Source organism: Meriones unguiculatus, chromosome 11 (genome assembly GCF_030254825.1).
Source record: "Meriones unguiculatus strain TT.TT164.6M chromosome 11, Bangor_MerUng_6.1, whole genome shotgun sequence".
Classification (NCBI taxonomy): domain Eukaryota; kingdom Metazoa; phylum Chordata; class Mammalia; order Rodentia; family Muridae; genus Meriones; species Meriones unguiculatus.
In genome coordinates this window covers 88,390,131-88,409,262 of record NC_083359.1, presented here as the reverse complement: position 1 = coordinate 88,409,262, position 19,132 = coordinate 88,390,131, and the positions used below count along the sequence as shown (strand labels likewise).

The following is a 19,132-nucleotide window of genomic DNA, read 5'->3' as shown; positions in this document are numbered from 1 at the left end:
ATCCTTTCCTTGGTCTGTGCACCTTGGACACCCTCTTCTCACCACTGATAGAACACTGTGTCCTGAGGACTTGTGTCCAGGCTGCTTCCCAGGGAGCTCCTTTGCCTTCTGGACATGTCCTACTGAAAGCTGTCAGTAGCTCAGCATATCCTCACTTACCCTCCCCGCCGCCTGCCCCAAACACCTGCTCCACATCTTGACTCCTTTATCATCTCACCCTCTCTAGGTCGTCACCGCCCCCCTTCCTTTGCCGACACCCCTTTTCTCAAAGTCATTAAGTTTAACTAATCTTCTATCGGGAATGTTCTGCATCACATTGATGCTCTCCATCTCCAAGGCCTCCTCCTTAATTCGTATCCTTACCATCTCTCACAGCCTACAGCACACACCTAGCTGGTCCTGCTAACCAGTCTCTTCCAAAGCTCCTACTGGCGCCCCACCTCGCCACCAGAATTACCTTGCTGGAAACTGAAGGCCACATCTATTCGCTGCAGTGAGATAGCCCTGCTGGCTGCTTGCTAGTCATGGGACAAAGCTGAACATCCTTTACATGTTACATACTGTTCCTCACTGTTTGGTACTGCTTTTTTGCAGTCCACAAACAACCCAACCTCCACTGTATCCGACAGTGCAGCTAACACCATCCCCGAGATTAATGAGTGTTGGAACCCACATTCTTTCTTCTCGGGACTCCCACCACTTGCTCATGCTTCTTCCTCTGCCTAGAACCCTCCACACACTGCCCTACCCTACGTCCCCACCCATTCTCTAAGAGCCAGTTAATCTCACCTCTCCACAAAGCCTTCTCAGCACCTCTAAAGCAGGCCATGTATTGATAAATGTACCTATCTCCGTAACCAACATGTCTTTAGAGTTGTACGAGATGCTAGAGATAAAAGGGTCTGAACAGCAGAAAGTTCCCTTCCTTCATATGTCTTGGGATATAGCCACATGTACTAAGAAACATGCAGATATGTAGATATTTATAGATACTTTCAATTGTGACAAACACTGAAGATGGTGAAATCTCCCATAATGACAGGGAACACTGGGTTTTCTCTTTGTCCATAATGTTGTTTAACTCGCCTTTCTCAGTAGTCTGGTAGACGATAAATTTATCTGTGTTTTGTTTTGTTTATTTTTTCACATACCCATCTACTTGATTAGATGGATAATTCCATTAATGAACCACCTGTTTGAGTCCATGCAATATCAAATTTGAAAAAAAAAAAAAAAAAACTACCTACAACTAAATGGGATGAGTTCTAACTCTTCACGTACCACCTGCAAGCCTCACTTTATTAACCTCCAGTTCTCAAAGTCTGAATTCATGTACACACTTGGTTTCTCCAAAAACTGACTGGAACTAGTTTCAAGGGAACAAAAAGTCTTGGCCATGGAGAGAAAAAAAAAAAAAAAAAAAAAAAAAAAACACAACACAGCCCAGGAATGTGTGGTTTCTGAGACGACCAGCATTCCATGGGCACGTTTAGAACGGCCCAGCCAGGCGGCATCCCCCAAACAAGACAGATGACATTGATTCTAGAAGCTGGCCTCAGTGGGACCCCGTGGGATCCTCTCGAGCTGTGGCTGAGCTTTGTTTGAGAAACGCAACGCCATCCAGAAGAAAACTTGGAAAGGGGTTATCCGAGGGATGGATGGACAGCTGCTGGTTGGTCCCCGTGGAAGCTGTGTCTGGAAGCCTCTGGATCTGATATTTAACAGTTCTGCTGCCAAATGTGCAGACAGGCTCATAGAAAAAAAAAGTCACCATTGCAAACCCTGAGAACTGGGAGAAGGGACATGGATGCTGATACCTTCTGTTGTTTGTTCTCCTTCTTGGGGAGGGGGGGACAACTACGCAAGCTGACATTAGGGATTAATACAGACAGCATGATCCAGGGAAAGGATGGGCTGGGGTGGCTTTGTGTTTGTTGGGTGGTTTGATAAGGAAGAGTGTTGAACATATTCCAGAAGCTTACACACACACACACACACACGCACACACACACACACAAATATTTAAAGCAATAGCCAGATTAAAAAAAAAAAAAGTCCTTGAAAACCACTGAGTACAACAGCTGCCTCAGGAAGAGATCCTGAAAGCACAAGCATCCAGCAGGTGGGGTCTTGTTTTCCAAGAGCTTGTTCGAAAAGACAAACAGAATCGTGACCTCACTGGGGTGTGAACACCAGAACCCAAGCAGCAGATGGCGTGATTTTAGTGGAAAGGCCATCAAACCAGGGTCCTGGCTGGGGACAGCATCCCAGCTTTACTCTCTGACGTGAGTAAATTCTGTGAGCTTCGGTTTCCTCAGGTATAAACTCCGGGTAAATCAAATTTTTCTGCCTTGGCCATTTTTAAAAATTGTTGTAAAGGATCAATTCCTAATATAGACAAAGGTTCTTTGAAATTTGAAAGAGGATAGATGTTGTTTAACCCAGAGAGTTCCTTATGGCACTTTCTATAAGCCAAGCATTGATCCACATGCTTTAGGAATATTAAACCAAGATGACCCAAGGAGGAAGGGTTTGTTATCACCCCATTTTAGAAAGGAGAAATAGGCACAGAGCAAGTGAACCCCTTGCCAAGAAAACAGCAAGAATGTGATCCCAGACACACTGGCTCCTGAGACTCTGCTCCTAAGAACCACATGTTAGGTATGCACACAGCTCCAAAGAATATACTTAGGCTTTTATTCATATAAAAACCAGCAGTCATGCTACACAGTCCTCTACAGTATTCTATAGCTGACCAAAGGCCTTTTGAGTGGAGATCCTAGAAAAAAATTTTTTTCTGAGACAGGGTTTCTCTGTGTAGCCTCAGCTGTCCTCGAACTCACAAAGATCTGCCTGCCTCATGCCTCCCTAAATGCTGGGATTACAGGTGTGTGCCACTATGCCTAGCTCCAAAATGTCCTAATTCAGCTGAGGAATTCTCTTCATCAGATCAGTTTGTGGGCGTGGCTATGGTGCATTTTCTCAATTGCTAATTGATGTGAGAGGGCTCAGCCCACTGTGAGTGGTGCTATCCCTAGGCAAATGGACCTTGCCCATGTCGGAAAGCTAGTTAAGGGGCTGGAGAGATGACTCAACAGTTAGTTAACTGTGCTGGAAGACCTGGGTTTGATTCCCAGCACCCACATGGCTGCTGACAGCCATCTGTGACTCAAGAGACTATGGAGCCCTCTTCTGGCTTCTGGTGGTACTGCACACAAGTGGTACACATATAACATACAAAAAACACCAGTACACATAAAAAAAATAAATAATTTTTAAAAGGAAGAAAGGGAGGAAAGAAAGGGAGTTAACGAGCCAGGTGATCTGGCCAGTAAGCAGTGTTCCTCCATGGTCTCTGCTGTTGGTATATTATGCCTTCAGGCAGATGAGTCACTTGTACCCAGAACATCTCTTAACAATAAGACAAATGATTAGAGTTACTTTTCCAGTTCTGGAGACAGTCATGACGCGTCCAAACCATTCGCACCCACCTGTCTGCTGCGTTCATCTATGGATACAGGCTATTGAAATGGAATGGCCTGGCCAATAATTAAGCACAAACAAAATAAAACCCAGAGAAAAGGTAAGTGGGGGCATAGTAAGCACAGCCAGCATGCCACACAGATGAACAGGGAAGCTTCCTGCGCGGCGCCATACTCTTTCTATGCAGAATTATCTCAATGGACAGTCCACTCTAGAGTCTAGGATTTCAACATAGGATGCTCTTTCTTTTGACTCAACACCATTCCAAGCAAGAAGTATCTTCAGATGAACAGTCCATTACACCCCAGTGCGAATGACATCACAATACCTTCCGTAATCTGGCAAGACAGGAGTCTCTAGCCTGTATGTAGGGTAACTTGAAATGTAAAAATTCTCAGGATGGGTTTAGAGGAGAAAGCAAGTAAAACATCCCTTTAAAAGACAATATTGGATGTAGTCCATGGTAGCTCAGTATCCAAGTGGGTTTCCCTAGTAAGGGGAACAGAGACTATTTCTGACATGAACTCAATGGCTGGCTCTTTGACCTCCCCTCCTGAGGGAGGAGTAGCCTTGCTAGGCCACAGAGGTGGACATTGCAGCCAGTCCTGAAGAAACCTGGTAAGCTAGGGTCAGATGGAAGGGGAGGAGACCTCCCTATCTGTGGACTTGGAAAGGGGCAGGGAGGAGATGAGGGAGGAAGGGTGGGATTGGGAGGGAATGAGGGAGTGGGCTACAGCTGGGATACGAAGTTAATAAGCTGTAACTGATATTTAAAAAATAAAAAAGTAAAATAAAAGACAGTATTGTAGTTGAATCCAGGCACTTAAGAGTGAGCAGTGCCCTGGGGAAAGGTGAGTTGTGGGACCTGGCAAAACCCAAAAGGAAGACAAAATAGGGTTTTCTGGGGTGTTCTTTCCTTCTGGGTTTTTTAGTACTGCTGGTACTAACAACTATGGCCATACCCCTGTGAAGATAGCGACTCTCACTAACAGGGATGCCAGAATAAAGGGAATCCCTGCCACACTGTGAAGAAGGCCAAGGGGAGAAAGAAGAGGGAAAGAGAGCAGCAGGGGAGAAAACTCTAGATAGTTATGTTAAAAAGGATTTGTTCCACTGTCACAACCAGAAAACTAGCTCCCCCAGAGCCAGCTTGAGGGCAGAAAAATTGGGAGGACCTGCTGGACACTTCTGAAGAGATGCTCTGGGTAGCAGGGGCAAGGAAGGTGGGGCCATAAAAATCCACACTTGGGGAAGAGTCAGAAATGTCTGGGACCTGCACAGGAGGCTCTGGCGCTGCTGCTTGGTCCCAGGCAAAAACCCTTCACCATCCTGCCTATTAAGAATAGGCATGGCCTTAAATCCAGGCTACCAGAGGGCTCTTTTGGTCTTAGTTATATAGACTGACTGGTAGCAGCTTCCGAACCCCCCTGCAAAAGCCTGTCCTTGTCTACCTAGCTACCCATTCACTCCTTTCTCTGGGCCCCTTTCTGAGGAGAAACACAAACTCCTCTCTACCTTAAAGATGGAAACCCTGAGCTGTGCCAGCCCCAGTGGCCCCTTGGGCTCAGGCTGTCCTGGAGCTCAAACAAAGACATATTGGGACCCTCCTGCTGGGAGAGGGGGACGTTTCTGGACTCAGAGGGAGCTGGCCTTAATCTGCTGCACAGTGAATGACAACAATGTTAAGAATGAAAATATGGTTTGGGGGAACAGCCCCCAGGAGCCCAACATTTTAGTATTTAAAGGAACTTTAATGAGCTTAAGTGGCTAATCTCGAGTTCAGGAGGGGGTGTTTTGTTTTGTTTTGTTTTGAAAAATCCTTTTAAAGGCTCCTGAGGCTTAATAGCCAGGACTGTGAGTCCAGGGAGTGGCTGCCTCTAACCAAAAGGGCAGGAGGGAGTGAGGAGAGAAAACTACTCCAAAGAGCTTCTCATGCTGCTTCAAATCCTTGGCTGCAGAGCTGTGGAGAGGACCCTCTGTGAGTGAGGGAGAGGCAGAGTCTAGTGGGGCCTCAAGCCCAGAGGGAGGCATGGGGCTTGCCTAACAGGTACAGCCCTAGGTTCGGGTCCCAGCACTGCAAGAAAAGAGAGGCGTCCAGAGAAACAGCAGCCTTGGAAATGAGCAATAACCAGATGTCCTACCACAATGCTGGCCAGTCTTTCTGGGGACAGCAGGGACTGAGGCACATCTCTGACTCATCAAAATATAGAACATAGCTGGATGTCTCCTAAGGGGCCGGCATAGTCAGAAACGTTTTGGGGGGCTCCCAAAGGATCACCCAAAGAGTAATGGGCATGGAGCTACATAAACATAAGGTTGCCTACTGTCCATTGCCCAGCTACTAAGCTGAGTACTACTCAATAATTGGACTGCTACATGGTAGGACTATTGTGCACAATAAGGAGATAGTTCAGTGGGTAAAGAGCTTACCAGGCAATCACAAGGACCTGAGTTCAGATCTCCAGGGAGCATGTAAAAGCACAGATCTGTCACCCCAGTGTTGGAAAGGCAGAGCCAGAGGCATCCATGGGACTCACTGGCCTTCCAGCCTAGCAAGAGAGCTCCGGGTTCAATGAGCGACCCTCCCTGTCTCAAAGATTAAAAGCAAAGAGCAGTCAAATCATTTGTGGAGCTCTGTCCTCAGCACGGACACACACATTCCTGCACATGCCACACACACAGGGGGAGGCAGAGGCAGACAGAGAGAAGGAGAGAAATAAAGGCTAATTGGCTTCTTCCAAGTGAGAAAATAGAAGGTCCATAGGAGAGTAGGGGATGGAGGTGAGGCAGTTGGTGGAGAGGTTTAAGTAATATCTAAAAGCCATGTTAATAAAGCCCCACAGGGTACAGGGGAATAGAAGGCAGGATGGGATGGGGCAGGTGTGAGTTTAGATACAGCATGTGGTCCTTTCCCAGCAAGACCAGAAGATTACAATATTTTTTTTTTATATGGACAGGATGTATTGGACAAGTCAGAAAGCACGGTCCAATCCACAGTAGCCAGATATCTCTCAGAGCTCATCTGGTATATGACAATGACGATAAGCCACAGGCACAGTGGCGTGGAAGGACACTGGAAACCCAGAGAGACAGGAAAGCCAGACATGCTGCTATTAGCCAAAAATAGGATCCCCAGATTGGAATTCTGTAAGGCTGGAAGAGAGCAGACTCTCGCGTACGACTCCAGTTACAGGACTAGGAAACGCATGGTCTGCTTCATAGTTTTAGTTGTTAGATCATTATAGTGCAATGACGGAGACCTTGCAAGGTTTCATTAAGTTCGGTCTAATCTGTGCATGGCAGCCAAGTGACAAAGTCTACGAAAGACTTAGTTGCCCTGTTCACCGCCAAGAAAAGAAAAATAGCTCAGAGGTGTATTTTTTTTTTTAAATCTCTTTTTAACGACACAGACTGGACTATCGTGACAGGACCAAATATACCCACGGGGTAGGGAAGGGATGTGGGTTTGGTTTTATTCCTTACATAACATTTTCCCTAATACTTCAGTGTTTCTGCTGCATTCCAACTGCATCTGCTTTCTAGAGCCAAGCGAGACCTAATCCCTACCCTAAGGCTCATTTTATTTATTTTTCAGTAGTGTGAAAACAAACATGTAGCAAGCTTACAGTGTTTACGCCTCCATTTTAGCCGACACGGCGCTAATCCCCCTACTAATTAATTCCAGGGCCATAGCAATCTTATTAATTTTGTCTTGGTTAAAAATATAGAAGGCATATCGTTGTGGTTTACTAAAATAACAATCTGACATTTTGAAGGTGTCTGCAAGGCTGTAAGGGCAGGTTTTGTTTAAGATACGACAAAGTGACACAAAGCTGCCGTCAACACCAGGCTGGGGATAACATGACTAACTCTAATTGTGGACTAAATGCTCTGTGTCCTGCTAGTCTGAGAGACTAAGGAGGACGCGTAAGTCCTCAAGACGCCAGAAGAGAGTCCCTATCCTTGACAACAGGCCATTCAAAAGGGCATGAGGGGTGGCCCTGTGATGTCCTGAAAATCTCCACCTTCCCCTGACTGAGTATGGAAAAGCCACCACCTAACACTGTCCTAAGGGCCCCAAGGGACTCTCAGGAAAACATACAGTATGTACCCAAGTAGCATTCTCAGCCATGCTGGGATGAGAGCAGGGCTCCCCCCCCCGCCGGAAACCTCTACTTTGGGGGTCTCAACCCAACATGGCTAAGGCCCTCTTTATCTTGCCCTAAAGTGATTTATTGAAGAATGCCACACTGAAGACAAACCAGGGAAAAAAAAAAAAAAAAAAGAGTCAAAGAGGTTTATTTTTTTTATTTAAAAAAATAGTAAAACAGAGCTAAACTTTCACAGTTAGGGCCAGTATTACCAAAATCCTTTTAAAACCATATTAAGATGAGACTGTTTTTAAGTACCCCATAATTTATCTTCCAGAACTGTACAACTGGACTTAATAACCCAGCTCACATGACTCAATATTGATTGTTTTGACCTTGGTAATGTTCGATAATCATATTTTGTAATATGCACTTATTCTAAGAAGTTATTAAAATTTTGTTCATACAATGTATATTTTAGGGTATATCATACAGTGTATATTTTATTTTCTCACTTTGTGATTAAATAAATAGAATTATTCTTAGTATAGAAAGTATCCAATCAAAAATAAATAAAGAAAGAAAGAAAGAAAGAAAGAAAAAAGAAAGTATCCAATCATTATGTTCAAAAACCTTCATAAAATTAAAAAAAAAAAAAAAAACAGTGAATGGTCCTTCCTGGTAGGAATAAGTCTCGGTTGATGCAAACATTGCAAATAAAATGCAAGACAAATAATTAACTATAGGAAAAGCTCTTGTCAATGAACTCAGTGTACTGAACATTACTTCCTGGCCACGAGGAAGACAAAGATCTCAGAACTCTACATTTTGGAAAACCAGTCTGGAGAAATCACTTTTCACAATGTGTTCTATTTAAATAAGGACCAAAAGAGCCCCATGGCTATGCTCACGCCCAGTATCCTAACTCCCAGAACACTGCACATGCCTGCTCTATCTCATTTCAATTTTCTTAGGTCTTAGATCCCAAGCAAGTCTCACCATGAACCAATACATGAAAAGAGAAAACAGCTCTAAGAGAGAAACATTTTCACCCTCTTAAATTAAAACAGAGCGATAGAGGGGTCCCTTGCATAAACATAGCCACGACCATGGAATATGCCCATTGTGAGCTAAACCTCTACAATTGAATGCAGACAAAAATTATTACCTAGCTGTGTTTGATTTCTATATTCCTTAAATGCTATTGTACCAGGAGCCAGGCCAAGAAAAAGTAAAGTGGAGTAGAACTCTAACAAAGGCATTTGTAATTTCATCTGCGGGTTCCTTTTATGAAGAACCGCATGCCCAATTTTGATCTCCAAGTAATGACACAGTAATAATGATCATAATAATAGAAAGGAAAAAATAAAAAAAAAAAACAAGCTAACTCCTCGCACACATCTCCTGAGCTACCTCCACAGAGTGTGTAATGCCTAAATCTTTCTCACCTGGGGCTGACAAGCCTCAGGCCACAAGAGACACAGACTACTGTAAGAAGGGTGACATCTACTCCCCCCCCCATGTCTGTCCCTCTCTCTCTGGACAGACAACCAGTCTACTCCAAAAGGCAGAGAAGAAAACATAAGCAGGCCTTCCTTCCGAGGAGACGCTTTCCCAAACTGCGGCCGGCTCACATGTGCAGAATTACCACGCTGTGGGAACAGGGCTGATGACAGCAGTACTACCCCACGCCGCCCCCAGGGTGTCCAAAACAATCCACGTGATAGTGATAAACTTCCTATGTGAGGAGAGGAGGCCCAGCCTGACCCAAGAGCCACCAGGCACATGAAAGGAGCAATATAAATTTGATTTAAAAGTGGGACGCTCTCCAGAAGGCTCAATTATCTATCACGCTGCCACGTTTCCGTGACCCCACATTTCCGTGACCCCATGGTCTTGTCTCTCTGGCTGAAGCATGGCTACAGTACTCGTTTGGAACCAGTTCACGGAAAACTCTGAACTAGCTGGATCACAGGAGGCTCGCCGAAATGGGGAACAACAGTTACATAAATAGAAGTCTTCCAGGCCGGAAAATATGTTGGTTGTCTGCTAACTTTCAGGAATGCCAAAGCAAATTGAACCCATTCCTGACATAGCCATACCTACACCACCTCAAGCCGTCTCTCTCATAGTGGAGTCTCATCACCATTGATGTTGTCGCTTCTCTTTGATGACATCATGAGCAGCAAATGGACCCCCACCCCCCAGGACTCGATTTCTGAGTGTTTGTAAAATCACCACACTACACTCTGGCCTTGAATGCTTATTTGTCTTGGACAACAGAAAAATAAAGTATCCCTAAGGGTCTCGTAGTAGAGGAGGCCAATGCTTAGTGAAACATCCTGAGGTTTCAAATGAACAGTCTTGTCCAAGATGCCACCACCAATTCATTTCTTCAATTTAAAAAGAAAAAAAAAAAAAGTTGATGCTTCACATGGTGAAAGTGAAAACAACTAGTTGACAAAATGGAATGTTGGCTTTTTAAGTAACTTTTATTGAAGTGGTTCCTTGACAGTTTCATACACGGATCAAGTGATTCTGGTTACTGTCACCCCCTACTCTCCCAAGCCTCCCTCCTACTCCTATTATACACACACACACACACACACACACACACACACACACACATCCCTTTCCATTTATTTCAGTGAAGGCCTGACTTGTCACCAGGGATACACAGGTAATAATTCAAAAGCAGACTCAGGATTGTCTAACATCCAGAAACACATACAAAGGCATGAAAAAAAACGTGATAACCTTTGCTGCTAAAACTGTGTTAATGATGGTCACCAAAGTGATCTACAGTTTGCCCCCACTGCTACCTTAGCACCTAACACTCATCTTGTTTTTCATCCCCATCTACTTTACCTTGAACCTTAGCATTGAAGAAACACGTACACTACACACACACAGAGAGAGAGAGAGAGAGAGAGAGAGAGAGAGAGAGAGAGAGAGAGAGAGAGGGGGGGTGTACTATTGCAATAAAGAGGGAAAGTGCTTTCTGAAATTTTCCTAGCTATGCTATTGCCCCAAATTGAGCTGTACCCTCCGAGATAAACATGTGGCCATTCCAGATCGATTCTTTTGGACACCTGGTCCTGTGTAAGTGAAGGAAGCTTTTCAAGAAACCCTTGAGATGTGAAACCTGCCAAGCTAGAAACCTCCTGCAGTCGGGCTCCAAGACTTTTCTTATCCTTTCCTCATCAAAACCAAGGTTTTACATATAGAAGCTCCTTGAAAGCCTGTTGAATAAAGGAATTTTTCCTGAGCCCAATGTGATGAAGAGAAAGAAAGAAAGAAAGAAAGAAAGAAAGAAAGAAAGAAAGAAGGAAAGAAATCATTGCTCCACTTTCTCCTACAGCAAGTGTCCTAATACTCTTAGGAGTATCAAGTACATTAAAATCCTGATTTGTTGAGAGAGTAGGAGTGAGATTGGGAAGAGAAGAGAGATGGAATTTAAGGGAGGAATAAATGAATCTAAAACAGCCACTCTCAGGCTGAGTAGACTAAGTCTGAGAATATGCCCAGAGCTAAAGAGTCCAAGCAAACTGATTTTGGATATCCGTGTATCTGTAAATATCTTTAAATTAAAAATTAAAAAGAAAGCCTTCGCTGTCACACCAACACCTCTTTGAACAATGTAGCTCACACCCTATATAAAATCGTGATTCTGGCCAACAGCTGGCGGTTGATCCCTGCAATTTTCTCTTCGCAGAAATAGCTTTGTGAGGAGCGAGCTGGCCCTCTCAGCTAATAAGCCCAAACCTCGCCAAACCTGGAGGGCTGAAAGGGAAGGGATATTGTTCTGTTAAGTACTTTACAGCAACTGTTTCTTCTCCTCTTGACACAGCCTGACTTCCTTAAAGAAGATTTGACTGGCCAGACAGCTGTGTTGACCCTTGAGCCTTCTTTGATTCACGGTTTTCTTTTTTAACAAACAGAATAGAAAAATCACAACCCAAATCCTTCCCTAAGCTCCAGTACTTCTGAATTTGCTAGTATTGTGCCTGAAGGATGTGGACCTTTCTCTAATCTATAAGCAGAAAGATAAAGATTGGGCCCACACAATACCAAAACCTTTTCCATGAAAAGCAAGAGTGAGAGAGGGGGGAAAAAAGCGAGCAGTCACCAGGCTTTGTCTACTTGAAGTTGTATAGACCAAATCCGCTTAATTACCTAAAAATCACACTTTTTACTCAGACTCCGGGGCTACAAGCCAACAAACCAGAACAGGCACCGGCGTGTTTTGTTTTTTGTTTTTCTCCTTTCAAAATTGTTTACCATAAAGATCAGAGAGTTTTCGCTTATTTGCCGATTTCTGTATTGTCCAACTGACATATACTCAAGCATGTTTTTTTTGTTGTTGTTGTTTTTGTTTTGTTTTAAGTTGAGGGCAGGGAATGTAAGGCATTTCTGAGACAACAGAGTAGCCCAGTGTCCTCAACGCAATCTAGGAGAGGAGTCCTGAGCGGCTGATCGTGGTGGTGGTGGCGGCGGATGGTGGTTTTTGCTAGGTCTAACTGGGTCCATTTTTCAGTGAGCCTGATAGTCCAGACATAGAAACAAGAAACCTCCGCTCTTCCCCCATAGTCAGACCTCTCTTGCACATCCTTTTCACTGTGCGTCTTAATGAAATTACAGCAGCTACGTTTCACGCGCACACAGTCCACGTATGGCCGCCCTCCTGCACAAAAACACAGGAGCGTTAAGGCCACTTTTCTTTCCCTCTAGCCCCCCAGGATCCTAGATCCCCGTGAACTGCCCAATTTGCAAGGCAAAACAGGTTCCTCTCCTTACTTCGGAGGGCTCCTCCTGGCCTGTCCTTTGAGAATAAGGACGTCCTACCACTTCACAATTCCTGAGGCATTTCAGAAATCCAGCTCGGAAAAGAACCGCTCTCTTCATCACCTGCCTCCCAGCTCTGCGTGCTGACAGTCTAGAACTGGGTGGAGACGGCCGCAGGGGGCTTTAGGTCAGGGCCCCTCTGGCCTAGCAACGTCCCGGGCTCCCCAGGGCCCCCCACACCTGCCGGCTTCCTAGAAAACCCGAGGAGGGGGTGACTGAAAGAGCAAAGCAACGGCGAGCTGCAGAAAAACCATTTCCAAACCGGAGTTCCCCAAACCGAGCAAGAAATGTACCGGGGGGCGGGGGGACACAAAAAACTATCCTATCCGCACCGCCTTGCCACTGGGCACAAGCCCCAAAGCGGCACAAACGCTTGAGTGAGATGGAATGCAAAAGGGTGCCTGGTCACTGGTGATCACCCGGGCGCCCCCGGCGAACCCAGAACCAAGCTTGAAGACGCTCCATGACCTCTGGGAATGGCTGGGCCCCACGTTATGGAACTTGGAATGATTAAAATAATTATGGAACAACAAAAAAGAAAAAGAAAACGAACAGAAACAAAAACAAACAAACAAACAAACAAAAACGCAGCCCGGCTCTCTTGGGCCCACGTTGCGCAGACACTAGTGCCAGGCGCGGGTACGGGGGAGATGTAACAGGTCGGCCCTGCGGGTGCCTCCTGGGCCTCTCGGAGGCGCGAAGAGGGCGCAGGGGGCCACGTTCCCCGGCGCACGGTCGTGCCCGCGAGCGGGCGAGCGAGCGAGCGAGTGAGCGAGCGCGCCCCGGCGACAGCGACGACGCGCGGGCACTTACTTCTCATAGTGGTACTTGCAGTAAAGCTTCTTGTCCCGGTAGAAGCAGGTGGTCTCCAGGGGCTCCTTGCAGGAGGCGCACTGCACGCACTGCTCGTGCCAGAAGCTGTCGTTGAGCCGCAGCAGAAACCTGTCCGAGATGACCCGCTGACAGCCCTCGCAGACGGACTTGGGGCTCACCGCCCTGCCTACGGCAGCAACAGACGTCCGCCCGTGAGGCCCGCTGGCCAGCCCACCCCGCCACACTCACTGCCGGGTCCGATCGGACCCCGCAGGTTTACCCCCAGCCCTGAGCCCGCGCAGCCTCCGAGAGCCCCGCTGAGGAGCAGGTTCGAGAAACCCAACCAAGTGGCAACAACGTTGCCAATACGCAAAGGCTAAGTTGTAAGGCGTTAAGTTCTAGCGAGGGAGGGAGCGAAAGTCAAAGAAATGGCCTTCATGGGTAGAGCAGCCCAGATAACTTCCGCGTGCATTCACTTATCCCATAAAATTAGATCGCATGTGAATTTGCGCTCCCAGGGCTCTCGCTCAGGTCGTCATTAAATCACCGTGTTTGTGTTCTTTGACCGCTTTTACACGACTGATAATAATTTGCTTGCCACTGTGTTCTGTCTTTAGAAGAAGAATTAACACGTTCTGCTTTCTTCCTAAAAGTCTGGAGGTGCAGGAAAAAAAAAAGCGCACCATCTCTCAAGCAAGCTCGGCCCTGTTCAAAGCAGTGAATGGATCCCTCTTGCGTTTTGTTTGACGTGCAAAAGGCAGGTGGCCTTTTATAATTAGGAAATATAATGACGGGGGTTGGGGGGAGGAGAGAGAATAGCCAAGGGCAGAGACCCTGAGAAGGATGCCTGCCTGAGAAGAGCGCTGCCTGTCCCGAGCTCAGAAGCGCTGCGTGGAGCGACAGCCCTCTTAGCTCCGTCAGATAATCTTCTCTGCCCTATTTCTTGACCTTTGTGACTTTGTCCCTCCGGATCTTGTTCGAGTGGGGGCCTGCTTCCCCACAACATGAACACCGGACGGAGAAAGGAATATTTAACCGCCTTGGCTGACACTTCTCACAACCGTTTGAAGAAGCGCCTTGTCCCGCAAGAACGCTCTTGTCCGTGATGTCCCAGAGGGCTGATCTCTCTCTGTGTAGGCAACTACGCTGATCTCACTTTCTGCTTTGGGGAACAGCTGCCACCTGGTAAGCCGGACAGGTTGTTTCATGGGGTGGGAAAAAACGGCAAGGAGGGCCGCAGAAAGACCTGGCCGGTCTCAACCGGGATGTTCTGTTTTCCTGGTCTCAGCCTCCCAGGGTCAGAGAGACCGCGGGGTCAGCTGCGCATGGAACCAAGTCCGGTGCCCCAGTGCACGCCCGCTCTGGCCTGCGTGGGTCTTCTGGCTCTGGGGAAAGGGCCCTGGCAATTTTGAAAGGGAGGGGGCGGAAGTAGGGGAAAATGGGGCTCGATTTCGTTTCCTCTGGACTGTTGGTGTGAGCTGGGCATTTCTCTCTGGATATGGTTTCCACCAACAGAAATTGTCAACTCCGTCTCTCAGTTCTAGAGTTAAGGGACGAGGTTTAAATGAAAAAAAAAAATCTCCTCGGCAGAAAGAGGAGGAGGGGGAAATTAAGACAAAAAGGGGGGGGAGAAAGAAAAACAAAAACAAAACGACAAGAACAACAAAAAACACCTTTCCTCCAAACTTGAAAACTCCTAAAGGCAGAGTTGAGAGCCGCTGCCCAAACAGGAATTGCTGGCCTGCGCTCTGGGAGACCCACGGGCGTGACTCGCCTGGCTCCCTCTCTTCTCTGCTCCTCCGCAGTGGCTGGGTTGGGGGGTAGTGGGATACCAAGCTTGCAGAACTGGGATCCGGCTTCAGTTAATTAAAGACCAGGCGAGGGCCCCGCCGAGCAGGCTAATCCTAGCGCAGCGCTGCCCACTAGCCCGGAAAAGCCTCTAGGCCATGCCCAATACTAAAATTGGGGCTGTAGCCGGTGGGAGAAAGAGAAGAACTTGGGCACTCCAGGCCTCGGGACCACTCCTGCTCGGCCACAGGCCTCTGAGAAACTAGTGGCATTTAAGAGCCGTCGATCAGCCCCATGATTAAAAATCCAGCCCTGGGTGTTATTAATCACTTGCCACTCAAACGCCTGTGAACACGCTCGCCCGCCCCTCGAGGCTTTGGGGAATTCGATGTTGAGCTCAGGAGGCCCGAGGAGGCTTGCTAGTCGTGTTTCGGTAGGGACGCCTCAAAAGGACTGACGGACACGGAAAGACAGAGAGTGGGCGCCTGTGTGCGTGCGTGTCTTGCGTGCGTGAAGAGGGTGCGAGCCTGATCGCCTAGCCGGGTGGGGTGCCCGAGCTGACGGGCTGCCGTACCTGAGCTCCGGGCCTGGCGGCGGGAGGATGCGCCAGGGCGCAGGGCGTCGGACACTTACCCAGCAAAGAGGAGAAGGAGGCCGAGGTCTCGATCGCGCTTTGGAAGTTCTCCTCCATCTTCAGGCCGTCCAACATGTTCGGGTTGAGTCTGGAGGACCTGCGGGGGAGGGTTGCGTCTAGCCGCCGTGCCCGCTGGGACTCTGCGCCCAAGGATGCCACACTCCCGGAGAAGGACAGAACAAGTGTCCAGGGAGGAAAGAACGAGCCTAGAGGGTAGAGTCCAGCCAAGAGAAACGCGGGGTGGGAGGAGAGAGAAGAGCCACCGTGAACTGCCCGGACGGATCTGATTTCACTCGAAGTCAACAGCGTTATGTACTTAGGCCTCCGCCCCCTGACTGCGTTCTCCTAACCCCCACCCCCACCCCTGTCCCCAGGTTTCCCATTCCAAGACCGACTCCGCCCCATACTATACCAACGCGGCCCCTAGGGACCCCTCCGCTGGAACCAGGCTACTGCGCGTGCTGGGATGGGGGTGCGCCTGCTCCTAGAGCCAGGGCCGAGCCTGAGGGACCAAGCAGGTCCGATTCCCCTGTCTTCTGACCGCTCCGTCCCGACCCTCACCTGTCCGGGGTTGGAGAGAGGCAGAGGGAGGGAGCCGGAGACCGTCCCGCCTGCTTCCGTACTCCTGGCGCTGCGCTCTGCTAGGGGGGCGCTCGGGAGTGGGCGTGTGGGGCGCGCGGGGAGGTCCTCCCGCCGGTCGGCCAGCGCCGGGAACGTCTGCAGGAGCAAAGGAGTCGCCTCGGGGAGGAGCCGCGACTGGCCCGGCTCGCTCTTGGACGCATTTCAAATCAACTTTGAGAAACACGCCCGCCCCGAAGCCGCCGAAGCCGAAAGGGAACCCTCGCAGCCTTCCTTACCTGATGGCCAAGCTCGCTCCCGCCGTCCGGAGCGGCGCCCAGTCGCCCAGGGGCTCGGGCGGCTCCGGGAGGAGGAAGGCGGCGGCGTCCCCGAGGCTGCGGCCGGAGCAGCCGCCCGGGGCTCCCGCGCGCCCGGGAGAGAGCGGGAGCGAACGCCGGCCCCCGGGGCTGCTCTCCGGCGCGCCGGAGCCGAGCCGGGCCGTGGCCACGAGCCGCCCACCGACCTGCTCGGGACGTCCCGCCGAGCCGAGCCGAGCCGCTCCGCTCCGAGGCCGGCTGGGAAAGCCGAGGCCCGGGGTCCTGGGTGCAAAGTCCGCCCTGCTTCTCCGAGGCGGCTCGGGCGGCTTCTGACAGCGGCCTCTGGCTGCGTGCGCGGCCCGGGGAGGGGGTGGGGTGCGCAGGGCGGGGGCCTGAGAGCGCGTCCCTTGGCGTGGGCCCGTGGAGCTCGCTTTCCCGGCTTTGGCTGCGCGGCCCACCGCGAGGCTGCAGCCCGGGGCTCGGGTCTGCTGCCCGGACCTCCCGGGCGCGCCAAACTTTTCCTCCTCTCCACGTGGAGCTGTTGCCCTGGGGGGGTGGGGGCGGGGGGAGCCTCGGCGGAGGTTCGTGCCACCTAGGCTGCGGCTCGCGCGCGCCGGCGGGACGGGGATCCGGTTGCTCTCGGATCTGCACCGTGAGTGATGATTAACCACCGTCCGTCCTCACCTGGAGGCCGCGGAGAGCGCCCAAAGCCCTTTTTCTCCCCGCTCCAAGCTCCTCAGACTTTCACTCACCCACGGGCTCCTGCAACTTACAACTTTGTTTTAGGCTTAAAAAGAAAAAAAAAAAAAAGTCGACGTTTCTGACCGAAACCGCTTCACTGCTGGGAAATGCAATAATTGGACCCATGGCCAAACCCTGAATCAGGCTCCCCGTAGCCCATGCTGCCGGCTGGACACTAGAAGTCAGCCAAGGAGACTTTTCTTAGAAAAGAAGTTCCTGGGGGCAGATTTTTTTTTTTAATTCCCTGTGATTCATAACGTTCCACTGCAGCGACTGAAGGGCACTTCAGCCTCTCTAGAGGCGGGGACAGGGTCTTGCACCTCTATCCCAAGGAGAGCCTGGGGCCAAGTGACTCAATAAACACATCATTGCGTTGGCTAACGTTTTATCGACCATTAATTTCGTGCCAATATTGCCTCCGTAGTCAGCTCATCTAATCGCTAGGATTTAAGGTGGGGGCAGTTGTGGTCTCAGCGTTCTGGTTGCCCCTAAAGAAATGGGGCACCCTGTCCACGTGCAATTCCAGCCATGGTCTCCTGAACAGCGTTGAAGGTCCAGTGTTAATAGAATTCTCTAGGGCACCCTCACTTCTACACCGTGAGGAACCGAAAGGCAGCTCTCCCAGCTGTAGCCAGCATGGTCAGCCCGAGCAGAGGACAAGCCACGTAAGCAAGGACTCCCTAGTGCCTTCACCAAGGAAAAGAGCTCTCTCTGAACTTAAAGAAGTCAGACAAGCTCCGCTGTGCTTAGGAGCGCGCTCGCGCACACACACACACACACACACACACACACACACACACACACGCCTCATCCACCACTGTCCTGAGTGTTTTTCTATCCACGAGCACAAGTCAAACACAGAATGTGATTTCAGAGGAACAAAGGAAAAGGGCAAAGAATTTAATACCTTATATTAGAATGCTGCCTTAAACTTTTTAGGAGGCTTCTATATACGTGGTTTTGTTTGATCTCTACAACAAACCTGTGAGGTAGGCAGAACAAATAATTGTATCTATTGTCCTAGACAAATCTTTGGAGGTTAAGACAGCCAGGAGATTTCTCTATGGTTGCCCACGTGGCTAGTGTCATGTCCCCTAACACTTGACCTTTGCCCTGTCTGTCATCCAGATAGAATAGGAATATACATATATATTGAGTATTTTGGGATAATTATAGGACAGAAATTTGTTATGGGAAAAAAAAGAACAAATACACAGACAAGAAATATTATTTTAAGTGCCGGGCTGAGTTTTTGTTTAAGTAAAAGTCTTGAGTCTATGAAATCTATTTAACTAGTGGACATAGGTGTTCTTTTTAGTGAATATGCAGAAAAAAATGGACAGGTTGCTGTCTGAGCTGCGTTTTTCTAGTGGTCCTGGCACCAGAGAGAACCCCTGGTGAGTGCAGAACAGGGAGGTTCGTGGTGTGAATGTCTTCCCTCTGATTGGTTTGGGCACCTCAGATGAGGACTAAGTCTCACAACCCCGTGGCAAGCCCTGCTGCACACAGAGGTGATCAACAAACAGGGCTCACTTGGCTGGGGGGAGGGGCAGACCTCTTGCTCTAGTCGGAAGCCTGCAAGGAAGGGTCAGTGAGCAAAAAGTCTCAGTCCTCAGTGGCTTTTTTTAGTTTTACAGGTACACAGCCTATTTTCATCGGATCCATCCTCACTTCCCTCATTGGCTCCTCCCAGACCTCCCCAGCACTCCTTCCTGTGTCCCTTTCTTTGTGGTTTCTAATGCGGCCTACTGAGTCCAGCAAGTGCCGTCAGTGTGTGCACAAGCGTAGGGCCATCCGCAGAAGCACGGGAACCCACCATCGGCCACACTCCCAGAGAAAAACAACTCTCCCTTTCCAACTCC

At 49.0% G+C, this 19,132-nt stretch overlaps 1 protein-coding gene across 1 annotated transcript in view; it reads right to left on the bottom strand.

Moving 5' to 3' along the window:
* The window catches only part of Lmx1a (LIM homeobox transcription factor 1 alpha), a 146,853-nt gene extending 130,531 nt beyond the window's left edge, over positions 1–16,322 (bottom strand). Inside the window, exons 1-3 of the mRNA XM_021642598.2 lie at positions 16,216–16,322; positions 15,654–15,860; positions 13,233–13,419 (exon numbers count right to left, since the gene is read on the bottom strand). Coding sequence (XP_021498273.1) covers positions 13,233–13,419; positions 15,654–15,729 — 263 coding nt within the window. The 5' untranslated portion in view covers positions 15,730–15,860; positions 16,216–16,322. The remainder of the gene's footprint in view (positions 1–13,232; positions 13,420–15,653; positions 15,861–16,215) is intronic.
* Positions 16,323–19,132: the final 2,810 nt, after the last annotated feature.